General features: G+C 40.6%; 1 protein-coding gene across 2 annotated transcripts; it reads right to left on the bottom strand.

Annotated features, from left to right (window-relative positions):
- Positions 1 to 243: 243 nt before the first annotated feature.
- klhl17 (kelch-like family member 17) lies at positions 244 to 12734 on the bottom strand. Of its 2 annotated transcripts, XM_055165795.1 has the most exons (13): positions 12702 to 12734; positions 12532 to 12618; positions 10053 to 10296; positions 8368 to 8489; positions 7674 to 7895; positions 6105 to 6221; positions 5817 to 6030; positions 3817 to 3961; positions 3571 to 3738; positions 3299 to 3387; positions 3094 to 3167; positions 2514 to 2695; positions 244 to 2158 (listed from the first exon to the last, which is right to left on the bottom strand). In XM_055165795.1, the coding sequence occupies exons 1-13, from the start codon at positions 12708 to 12710 to the stop codon at positions 1930 to 1932; spliced, it is 1902 nt and encodes a 633-aa protein (XP_055021770.1). In that variant the 5' UTR covers positions 12711 to 12734; the 3' UTR covers positions 244 to 1929. The 2 variants fall into 2 exon arrangements, with proteins under 2 accessions (XP_055021770.1, XP_020785425.2); XM_020929766.2 differs by lacking the exons at positions 12532 to 12618; positions 12702 to 12734 and adding an exon at positions 11643 to 12128.
- Positions 12735 to 12877: the final 143 nt, after the last annotated feature.

Below are 12877 nucleotides of genomic sequence, written 5' to 3'. Positions count from 1 at the left end.
GAGGGGTAAGGGAGAGCTCAGCTGTCCACTCAGATCACTGTGAAAGAGGAGCACTTTGAGAAGAAGGTAACAGTGTGTGTAGCTCCTAGCAACAGCATGTTCAACAGAAGCTTTAATGCATGTGTGTTACACTTTAAACTTACTTACTCTTTGCATCGCAGCTTTGAACAGGCTGAGATGCAAGGGAAGGTGAGTAGAAGTACTTTAAGATTCATGTATGCCTGTTTAAAGAAAGAACACATATTCACGTTTGAAAACAATTTATTTTTGTTTACAGTGTATTGCTTCAGTTTGCAATAGTGCATTTTTTTCATAAATAACATTTAATAAATAAACAGTGTCACCACATAAACAAACATAAAAAAGCTAGCCACACATAAATTGCACAAATTAGCTGAGAGAAAGATTTTTTTTTTTTACAGTTCAATTTACTATTAAGAAGCCAATATCTCTGTTTTTGTGCCCATTTCTTAGTGCCCACTGTAAACACTTTCCATAAGACAAACTATTCCCCTCTTTCACCGGGGTCTCTGACTGATAAAAAAAATAACCAAACCAAATAATTAACATCCTTTAAAACAGGAAAAAAGGCAACTTCTCAGAAGTGAATGATAACACTGCGATACACATGAACTAAACCTGCTGGTATCTGTACCCACATGTGTTAACCAGTAAAAGTGTTGTCTTTGAAGTGGTGAGTATTTCTATTATGGGTAAGTTTAGGTGAGTAGCAATAGCCTGGATGCTTTCCAGCGATGAGGTAAAGAACAAGACACCACACTCGGTCAAGTGCAGTGTGGATGGGAATCTGACAGCATCTGTCACCAGTGTTACATATTTTAGTTAAGTGTGGATACACTGTGGACGACCAAACCGATACAGAGCTGACACTGCAGCAGATTAGAGCCATCACCTTTCACTTTTACATTAAAGTGGATAGATGTGACTGAACCAGAGGCTGGTGAGATCATGCATGAGGCAGTGAAGAAAGAACAGAAACCACATGTTCTGCAGTGTACAGTCTTTTCTGAACTACAGGTGAAATGCACCGCTAAATGCAAACTATTTCTCTTACACTAAACATTCATTACCAAATATCTGCACACCTAAATAAATACACTCTTAAATAGGTCTGCTCTGTTCTCTAAACCTCTTTTTAAAACAGAATATATTAGACTTTTACATGTTATAAATAGATGTTGATAATCTTTGAGTACAAAAAACATTACAATTCTCGTAGCTTTTTGTTGATGTCCTCTTGAATAAGGGCTGTGACAACATTGCCTGTTACTGCCACCTATTGTGGATCAGCGGCACTACAGCATGTTTTATTTGGCTGAGAATTGATGCTGATATGAACATGCAGCATAGTCAAGCAAAGCTACATTCCTTAAATTAAAAGTATTCAGGTGCTCTCCTTTTTTTTTTAACAATATTGCAACAAAAGTATACAAATTAGCAAAACACAACATCAACCACCACTTCCAAGATAAGTGTGTCAAACACTCATTGGGTGGACAAGTATTTTACAACATGCTCCTATGGATGACTGATCTGCGTATTACAGCGGTATAGTGAGGCTTCAGCCAAGACGGTCAATGTGTTAGTGGCAAAAGATTTGAAAAAGTGCCAAATTTTTCACACCTCAAGAACAGGTTCCTGAGAGTGTAATTTAAAACCTCCATGTCAACCTTTAAGTAGTGCAGTTACATGACTGAACTGGTCTTAATTCTTAATTCATATTGTTTTCCATTCTACACGAAATGTGCCACTATAAACTACACATCTGTCTTTTGCATAGACCCCCAGTCAGTCTTCGCTTCTTTACCTTCTGTAACCACATTATTATACCGAGCAGTTGCGTCTCTTCCCAGAGCCGGTCTGGGCTGTAGCAGCAGAGGCAGAGATCAGCCAGGCCGTGACCCCGTGTCAAAGGCTGGTGGAGGAGACCGAGAGCGTGGGCGATGAGGGCGGAGGGAAGTTGAGCAGCTCTAGTACAGCCACCCCAACACTGCTGCGGCGTGTGAACATGCAGGACGCAGCCACCCACTTGTTACTGCGCGGGTTGTATTTCTCTATGGAGTTGAGACTGGAGCTGCCGTCATTGCCACCCACTGCGTACAACCAGCCATCCATGGCAACAAGGTCATGGGTGCTTCTGTTGAGAAGAAACAATATTTAACATGAGATGAATAGGTCTAATTTGGCATTAGAAATAGATAGGTCAGATTGGATTTTTGTTGTGTTTTGGTTTTGTTTATGTAAATAGAGCTTCATGGCAACTAGATAAGACAAGGCTGAGGACTGATTACACCATGGTTTATTCATGGTGTGGATCGTCAGCTGTTGTCAGGTTTCCTCGCTGCTGAAGTGTGTGTGTGTGTGTGTGTGTTGTGTGTGTGTGTTAATGTTAATATCGTTTTACATTTCAGAATAGTAGTGTAACATGGGCTGTTAACCTGTATGAATATTATAAGTATGGATGTACAAAGAGAAAGCGCATTGGGTTTGACCTGCGGATGTTCATGGGAGCCACTGCTTCCCATGTGTTGGTTTTGGGGTTAAATCGCTCCACAGAGTTTAAGCAGCTGGTGCCGTCATTTCCTCCAGCTACATACAGCATCCCGTCCAGCACTGCCACGCCTGCACTGCTGCGCCGGCTCAGCATGTTGGCAATGGCTGTCCATGTGTTGCTCTGTTTAAATTAAAACATCAGATGAGGGTGATATTACAAAAAAAAAAAAAGTATCACAGTTGTTTTCCTCATATCCATAATCCAAGATTTTATTTTGTCTTATTGCATAAAAAGTGGCTTTCAATATACATTTCCTGAACATAAACGAAACAGATATTTAATCATTGTCAAATAACACAAATGCAATATTCAAAATCTGCTCAAAACGACACGTTTCAGTAGACCATTCAATTAAAAAGACCCAAGCATGTCATTGAAGATTTTAAATGACTGGATCTTGATTAAAATTTGATCAGTTGCACATACATTCCTTGAAAATCTGTCTCATACTGTTTATTTTACTTTTATTTTACTTTTCCACCTGGCATATGATAAATAACAGTGATAGCGCACATTACCTGTGGGTCATATTTCTCCACTGTTGCCAGATGTGAAGAGCTGTCATAACCTCCCACGGCGTACAAGCTGCCGTCTGGAGGGGAGTGAGAAGGAAACAGGCGTAAAAATAAGGTTAACTCATGATAACAGCCCCTGCTTATTCCAACATTTTTAAACAGAACATTTTGTTTATTTAAAATGATGAGTTTATGTGAGAGTCCTTACCGAGTGTAGCTACCCGCACGTATCTCCTGCGAGTGCTCATGGCAGCGATGGAGGTCCAGGTGCTGGTCAGAGGGTCATAACGCTCTGCACTAATATGCCCATAAAGAAAGACATATTCATAATTTAGTTTCATAATGTCAAAATGAAGAACATCATCTCAATTTCATCACATGAATAGCTACTGCCTGAAAAAAAAAAAAAAAAAAAGGATTTTCACAGTCCTGCCCTGTTTGCATTATTGTAGTGTTTTACATCAGAGAATTATGTCGTACCTATTTAGACAGGAAGCTCCGTCATAACCTCCGGCTGCATACAGCAGGCCATGAAGGACGGCCACACCCAGACAGCTTCGCCTCGTTCCCATGGAAACTTCTGGTTGCCAGGCATTGGTGATGGGATCATATGACTCCACAGTTGCAAGGTCAGAGGTCCCATCATACCTGAGGGAGGGAGGAGCGATGATGAAAGAAGCTCATTACAGTTTTATACCCCCCCAGTCATCCCTCAGCATGACTCACCCTCCCACTGCATACAGTCTGTTCCCAATGGCAGCCACTCCCACTCGTGCCCGCCGAGTGGACATAGACGCCACCATGTGCCAGCGGTCCGTCCGGGTGTCATAAGCCTCACAGTCTCCATGGATGGCAAATAGGCTACCTCCACCTGACGCACAGTAACAAGGATATTACAACATTTTCTATCTTCCATAAATTCCAAGGTTTAGAAACAAAGTTATTTTTGGCAAAGATCGCAAATTGTTTCACATTAGATCAAATGACTGAGCTGAAAAGCACTGTGGCTGTTTGGTAGCTCAGCTTCATCTTATTTTAAGTAATGTTTGTGTCTGCCTATTGGTGGTTATATTTTCAGTAACAAGAAGCTTTTATACTAGGGGTCTTAAACGTTTTTTCAGGCCAGGGGTGCCCAAACTGATGGTTTGCAGTAGCAGGGACCCCCTAACAGAATCATTTTAAAAAACAAACTAATGAAACTGGCCTGGACAAAAATGATAGTACCCCTAGAAAAGATTGTAAACATAATGGATACAATGGATACAACACTGAACATGGACTAGAGAAAGCGAAGAGAACTGTGTCAGGAGACTAGAAAGAAAATGATAGACAACCAGGTTAAAGATAAAGGCCATAAGATCATCTCCAACCAGCTTGATGTTCCTGTGATTACAGTTGCACATGTTTTTCAGAAGTTTAAGGTCCACAGGGCTGTAGCCAACCTCCCTGGAAGTGGCTGCAAGAGAAACATTTATGACAAATTGAAGAGATGGATCATACAAATGGTAATCAAAGAGCCCAGAACAACTTCCAAAGAAATGAAATGTGAACTTGAAGGGCAAGGTACATCAGTGTCACACCATCCATCACTGTTTATGCCAAAGTGGACTTCATGTGAGGACACCACTGTTGAAAGCAAATCTTTAAAAAGTGAGACTTGAATTTGCCACGACATTGCCAATGACAAGCCACAAAGCTTCTGGGAGAATATCCTTTATTCAGATGAGACAAAACTGGAGCTCTTTGGCAAGACATGTCAACTCTATGTTCACAAACGCAAAAATGAAGCACACCAAGAAAAGAACACCTTCCTACTGTGAAGCATCGAGGAGGCTTGGTTATGTTCTGGTGCTGTTTTGCTGCATCTGGCACAGGGTGTCTTGAATCTGTGCAAGTACAACGAAATCTCAAAACTATCAGGGTATTTTGGAACGAAAGGTGTTGCCTAGTGTCAGAAAGCTTGGTCTCAGTCGTAGGTCATGGGTCTTCCAACAGGACAATGACCCAAAACACACAGCTAAAAACACCCAAGAATGGCCAAGAACAAAACACTGGACTATTCTGGAGTGTTCTTCTGTGAGCCCAGATCTCATTTCTATTTAACATCTGTGAAATCAGCTGAAACATGCTGTCTGGAAAAGGAACCCTTCAAACCTGAGACAACTAGAGCAGTTTGCTCACGAGAAGTGTGTCAAAATACCGCTGTAACTCTGAAAAGGTCAGAGCAATGGAGCACCACAGAAAATGGGTTCAAACTATCACTTTTTTAATGATCTGATTAAACAAGAAGGAGCCACAGTGCGCACGGACAAGAGTTTGATATGGGACACTGAACTTCTGAGGAGCAAGAGACAATTCCCCCGTCCTCTACTGGTTGCTCTGCGGGTAGAGAGGAGGCTGACTGCGTAGTGTAGACTCCGGAGCATGGTTAATATGCCCAGGGAATGAAGTTGCCTGACCCCCTTCCCGATGCGTGGTAGTATGTGCAGAGCTTAAGTTCTGCTGTGCAGAAAAGTGAAGCTGACAGTGAGCGAGAGACGATTGATGAGAGACAGACGTGATGAAGGAGCACAAAGACAGAACCCACTGAAAACCTTATGCTTCAAAAAATTAAGAAATTATTTTTTAATTTTAAATTTTTAATGAATAATATATATATATATACCTTTTGCATGTTGCATGTATTTGTGCCTTTTGCATGTTGCAAATGCAATGTTGGTACTGACCTACAGCGAAGAGCACCGGGCTGGCTCCCTCACAGCGCCGTGGCCGGGTGCGGCTGTTGCTCAGGACACCCCTCTGTTCAGGCATCAGGTGGTATTTGAGAGCCTCAATGAGCAGATCCTTACACTCAGAGTGGTGTCGCACCAACAGCTCAGTGTCCACGTTACTCATGAGGAAGTCACGCCTGAGCAGCGGCAGCCGCACACACTTCATCAGCTGTGGGCAAAGTGGTTTTATTTAAATGTGCACACATTTAAATATAAAAGGAGGGTACAAAGATCAGTTGTTACCCAGGGAACATGCTGTCGGCGACCGTCTATGTCATGTTTCACCCAGCTGAGAACTGATCGATACACTTCCTCTTCAGATGGCACATTGAGATTATCACTGGAGATCAAATCCAGGACCTGAGACAAGGACAAAGTATCGTGGTAGTTACAATTTAGACCAAAGAGTTCAACATTGTGTACTCACAATAATGTAATGTAATAATGTAATAATGTAATAATGCCAGTCAAAGACAACAACAAGAGACCAATGACAAAGGAAGCAAAGCTTCACAGCTATGTGTGGCTTTACAAACTTGAATTCTGTCTGTTACCAATAAAAGGTAAGGGTGGTATTCTAAACCACATAAAGTGTTTAAATGTGCATGTTTACTAAATTCTGGGATACTGAACAGTATGAGTGTATTGGTGAGTGGTGCAGTGTGAGTGGCTGGCTGTGTTCCAATGGAGCCCAGAGCTGACAGAGAGGGGCGGGGCCAGAGTCAGCAGCTGCTGCTGTGTTTGTGTCCGGATCAAGGCAACGGTTATCAGCCTCAGGAACAGGCACTAATCCACAGCCACTGTGCTGCCCCGCCCCAGACCTCCTCCAGCTCTGTGTGCAGTCTGTGTTACACAGATTTACAAGTGTGTTCATCCTCTCAAAACCAAACGCAGTTCACATGTTTTTCACTGAATGTTCTTTTGTGTAGTGTGTTCATGCAGTTCAGAGTAAAATTATGATGCAATCATCCTTGGCGAGGTTTGTTATCTTTGCATACAATTCTGCACTTATGATGAAATGCAAATCACCTGTGATTCTGTAGTGTTTTCACTCAGTGAAACAATACACACTATATAAATCTAGATATGGTGCAGATTTGAGAACAGAATAGTCACAGACATGAGGCACAAAGAACCCAACAAAAGAGCAGGAACAGGAGTGTTTATTTTTAAACCTTCGTTTGCTGCTAATCTTCAGTGTTTTATGGACTGAGCCCACACATTTCGGTGGCAGCTCCTTTCTACAGAGAGCAAAGCGTAGCATTTACACTCCGGGGGGATGTCTTTTTGTTGCTTTGAGATTCTTTTCTTAGAAGGTGAAAAGATAATTAGAAAATGAGGCTTCCAGTTCCAGCAGTTTACATTTCGTCTGTTTGAACCTAAAACATGTACCATGGATAAAGCTTCCTCTTACCTAAGGACCCCCTTACAAAACAAACCACAGCGAGTCTGCTGCCAAGCTCAGCTGATGAATAAGTGATGATTTACACTGGCACGAGGGACACCTAAATCCACAGAGGCTTATAACATCACTGATCATCAGGGCTGTCACGATAACAAATTTTGAAACACAGTATATTGCTACAGAGGAATAGTGGGATAAATGCTAATATTGAAACTGCTGGTACTATTTAGTAGCTCATTCAACCCTATACAGCTCAAATATTGTCGTATTACAAAAAAAATGTACATATGATAAATAATAAATATATGATATATTTTATATTTCAATATACTCAATATCGTAAATATATGACAGGCCTACTGATCACATAGAGTTCTTAAACTAAATCAAATGGACAAAATGCAGACCTGTTTGAGTGGCAGCAGCATGAACTCCTCGGTCTTGGACACCTCCACAAAGTGCTGCAGGACGTACTTGTGTGCAGACTTGAGGAGGTCGCTGCACGAGTGAGTGTCAGCAAAGCCCCGGATGCCCAGGCAGTTGGAGGGGTCCAGCTGACTCAGGAGGAACTTACAGCATGCATCACGCACCCCGTTCAGCTGCAGAAGGCTGGCAGCCGGGAGTAACGTCTAAACACAGGGCAGTAGGCTGGGATCACAATCTAGAAGTGGATTATAAACCTGTACAATATATCTATCACAGAAATTACAATTTGGCCAATGCAATTATCAATATTGCAAATGTACTGTTTATTGTTGAATAAAAGGAATATATGTAACTACGGTTCTATGAATCCCGGATGACCGCCTCCCTCTGGCGGTCAGGAGGGATGATATAGAACTGATTTTATTAATGACTTTCCTTATTAAACCCAAAATTATCCTTGATTTTATCTCTCTTAACTTTTTATTTTATTACCACGTATAATTATTACCACTTATGCAATAAATTATACGACTAAGACAAGTCAAAATAAAAATGACAATTTGACTTTTTTTTTTTTTTTTGACAATTTGAAATTATTTCAAATTGAATTTATTTCCATTTAAAACTATAACATTTAGCTGCTCATTAATTTGTCCTTGTCTAAGTTTAACCAACCTGCACATTGCCCTCCCCGACAACGATCTCAGCGGTGTAGGCATACTGCACCAGCTGCTCCAAGGCCTGAGGGTCAATGTCGTGAAGGGTCACATGGGTCTGACGGCTCTCGGACATCTCATCTGCATAAAAGAATAACACATTATATCCTCTTCCATAATAATCCCTGCAAACAACAACAGCATAAGCACCTGAGTGTTAATAAAGATGATCTGCTGGCAAATGAAAGCTTCGTAAATGATACAACTTGTTATAAACCCTGATAATTAATTGTTGCACTTTCAGTTTATGTTTTTAAATTCCAGAACCTCATCCACACCCTTCGAAATGCATCAAAATAAAAACACTCCCTAAATCTATGCCAGGACAAACAAATATCACAGTGTGTAATATAATACAGATAGGAAAGCATGACTGTGGTGGCTGAGATTGCAGATTTAGTGGGAATGGAAAAATGATGTAAAACTATGTGAGCAGCAATAAAGACATAACACACAATATTTTGGTTGGAATATACTGTGGTCAAGGATTGGCCAGTTCTCATTTGATTTTCTTGGCTCTAGGTATTTGGTGTTTTCAAATTTCTGTTTTATTTTAAATGATACATGATTATAGAAACTGTTCTAAATAATATGGCAGTGTTATTATCCACAAAGCTAAATTTAATGAAGACTATGCCAAATTTAACTGGTGTAAAAACAAACCTAGGCAAAATAATAATGAATAAGCTGCCACAAGTGTTTCACTAATATTCACTGGATTATAGAAACTTGCATTAAAAAACTGCAATGGTAATGTTAGTACACAGTTCCTTCTCAATTTGCATGCTGAAATATTACTGTAAAAGAAGAACCAAGACCAAATAAGGTTCCAGTGTATTTGTAAGTCTTATTTGATTGGTAAGGTGGTTGTGTTAACTTCCACATTTCATTCATCTGTTTAACTTCCTAGTTTCAGACCTGGATGCTTCTTTGACTCTTATGTGCAAACAGTATTTTTTAACACATTTTGAGTTAAGGTTGTCAAAACTATCTAAAATCAGATACTAATTGGATATTTAAATTAGTATCGATACTAGATACATATTTTATCAGGTATCAATATACAAAAAAGTGACATTCACAGGACAGATTACAAATTACAGACAAATTAACCTTTTCTGAATGGCTTTAAAATGATCTTGAGTTGTAATCTTGAGTTGTAATGATCTTGAGTTGTACCTTTTTGACTAGTACACAAAAGAACACTTAACACTTAAAAGAACTTTATCATTTATTATTATTTATTTATAAGCTTGGGACTAAGAAACACAATTTTGATTCTTCATATGTTTCATATGAAGAAGTGACGATAAACTTTTTTGAATTTGAATTTGAATATGCCCATGGACCCCTATGGAACCCACCTGGACAATTGAGGGATTACACAGATATAAAACCACATGGTAGCATAAAAGAAAGTACTCTTATTTAATGTTGATAATGTTAATCACATTCTAATGTCTAAAGAAAGACTGTTTTTTTTTTAAATTATTGTGATATTGGAATCAGTATTTAGTATCAATTCTATTCCTCAGTATCAAAATCAAGTTTGAAATTTTAGTCTTGTGAAAACACTATTTTGAGTACATTGATTTATGAGGCTATCGAGTACTAAGTTATAAAAATGGATGCTATAGGACTTACTTGTAAACATGGCGTGGAAGTAAGGGCTGCATGATGCCAGCACCACTTTGTGAGCCTTGATTTCTTTGTTGGACACATGGAGGACGATGTCACAGAGTAGGCCCCGCTGTCTCATGCGATTCATAGACACAAAGGAGTCGTGATAGTGCCGTTTGGAGTTGTGCGAGATGCTGTGGCCATCGCGGTTCAGCAGCTGCATACCCCCCTCCATCATGAGCTCCTGCCTGGGCCGCACTCTGGGCAACTGAAGCATAACACAGAAGATGTCACTCAATGTTAAAATACTCATCTGTCAACAACATGGCAGCTGAGGGAAAATGTATTTAGTCATCAAAAAGTACATTGTGTAAGATAGTGTAGGTGTGTATGTGTCCAGACGGGTGCCCTACAAATCACATCACATTTTGTCATTCAAATACTGACCACTTTGAGCGCTATAGCAGATGACTATGAGAAAATCCTAATATAATTACGATGCCCTTGGCAGAAACGTTAGTACAACCAGGAGATTCAGAAGAACTGCAATCTGAAGTAAAAACATTTGCTTATCTTTTTCCAGACAGAAGAATAAAATGTTTAGAGTTGGAGCTGTTCAATCCCCACCTCATCCCAGCTGCAAAAGGGTGGGTGGAGAGGCGGCTGTAGCCTGAGTTTGCCTTTGCCTTGGTACTCTCATCCGCCCCTCACTCAGAGACTGTTGCATAACCATCATCACGCTGCACCTCAAAGGCAATTTTTAAATAAATATCAACAATGTCCAATACAATCATGTGAAAACATAAATCTCTTCAGTGCTCACTTATTGTTGCTTTTAATAAGGCATGGACAAATCTCACAATGGTATCTAAGGGACATTTATGGACAAGCAGCCTAGGAAAGTACCAACAGTGTGCCTCCACTTTAAGATACTTCATTTAGTTAGTTACCATGCTTCAAAATAAACAATACTGTGTTACTTTGTCAATCTGAACCAAAAAATAAACCAGTAACAGACAGATGCCTATAGCATTTATGAAGGTTGTATAGTTCACCTTGGATGCCATCTGGTTTAAATAAAGCTTTGTACAAATTGTATACAGTGTTCAATTTACACTTATCTCAGATGTCAGCAGCACAGCTGCTCAGCGGTGGCCATAAGGGCTTCCACTTTCCAAAGCACAATAGACCACAAAAAACACATCAAGCGTGTTCCTGTCTGGACAAAAGCTCTGGGGAAAAACATAAGACAATACTGCAAACTGAGACGGAGGATAGGAGGATGGAGCAGCAAAAACCGCACTGTTAAACGTAACAGACTAAAGCAGTCCCGATATTAACCTGGGTTACACAAGCTGGCTTCATAAAATTTAAATATCTTTCTCTTATAACCCTCAAGCCTGCACCGAGGCTCTTTAGCAGACAGCGCATGCAAAGTGATGCACGAGGGCACAGCTGTCATGGGCTAATGTCTTCAGCACCTCATACGATTCTGTGCATATAACAATCTCTTATGGGATCTATCCGGATCTAACGGAACCCCAGCCCCCACAGCCTATATTCTGAATAAGAGCTGCAGTGATAGAGCAGCGGATGGAGATGTCATGTCGTTACCGGTGCCTGTGTTGCGGTGGTGGTCGGACCCAGCCTGTCTCCCTCGAAGTGATGGCTTATGAATCTGTGGTTGTCGTTGTCAGATCGGTTTAAAAGTGGTACCAGTGTCTGACTATCTGTCCATAGTCTTTTTTGTGCTCTTTGCAGTTGACGTCAATGCAAAAAACATTGTATGAACGCTGACATGGTGATGTTAAGGTGGAGCGGATACTGCCGTACGTAGAAGAGGCGTTTCACCCAGTAATGCAGAAATAATACATCCAGTCACAGCGGAGAATCCGCGGATCTATGAAACCGCGATTATACGAATAGAGAAGAGAATTAAGACATAGTAAGGATTCACCACTGAATCTGACAGCAGCTACCTTAAACGTCGTCTTTTGTCTGGTTTAACTCCGGAAGTGTGTGGAATAAATTGTGCTATGGCAACACGATGGGCGGGGTTTGTCGTAGAGAAGAGTTTGGATTGGTCAAATGCAACCCATCCTCCCGCCCCCTTAACCGGCTGATTCGCACATAAAAAACTTTACACCATCAATTAATCAATTAACCAATCAAACAATATATCGTAAAACGTACTGTCTGTATATGAAGTGCATCTAGGAAGAAACCTAATACCAGTGATTTTAAAAGAGAGAGAGAGAGAGAGAGAGAGAGAGAGAGAGAGAGAGAGAAAAGCATGAAATGTAAAGCCATAACGACAGGAAGAATGGATACTGCAACACCGAGTAATAGATTTCGTGCAGTGCAACAGGGCTTCACAGTTAATTTATTCTATGCACATAATTTACCTTTAACTTCACATCAACAAAATGCTGTACAGCAAAATAAGCATAAGTCTTGGAGGAGGCTAAGCAAGATTAGCCAGCGTTACTGTAATGTAACTCACCACCAGCCGTCGCCTGTGTCGATCTGACAGCAGTGCTTTTCTCTTATTTGTGAGCTTGCCCAGCTTTGTGATGAGCGGATATCTTCCCTGAATGACAAATAAAACATATGACGATTCGGCTCTCGCTTCGTGTCTCGTGAATAGACCCAATAATTGAATTTAAAGCTCACGTGTAGCATCAAAACACAGCTTTCTCTTGTCTCACTGAGTCCACCGCGGTAATTTTGAGGTTAGCACTTTCTTCGAGTCGTTGTTTCAAAAGTGTATCTTTGGGCAATTTACCCTTTTGATTGTTGTGTTTTTCGTTTGCGAGGAAACAATTACACCTGTACGTTTTTTCTTCTTT

This window comes from Boleophthalmus pectinirostris, unplaced genomic scaffold, assembly GCF_026225935.1.
Source record: "Boleophthalmus pectinirostris isolate CB_2022bp ecotype Guang Dong unplaced genomic scaffold, ASM2622593v1 HiC_scaffold_8, whole genome shotgun sequence".
NCBI lineage: Eukaryota > Metazoa > Chordata > Actinopteri > Gobiiformes > Gobiidae > Boleophthalmus > Boleophthalmus pectinirostris.
Note: the sequence above shows the minus strand (reverse complement) of the source record. Positions and strands in the feature narration are given on the sequence as shown.

Coding starts and splice junctions, on each gene's coding strand:
- klhl17 (XM_055165795.1), bottom strand. Junction 3,962..5,816: donor CCCGGTGCTCTTCGCTGTAG/GTCAGTACCAAC, acceptor ACTGTGCGTCAG/GTGGAGGTAGCCTATTTGCC. Junction 2,696..3,093: donor TGGAGAAATATGACCCACAG/GTAATGTGCGCT, acceptor TAATTTAAACAG/AGCAACACATGGACAGCCAT.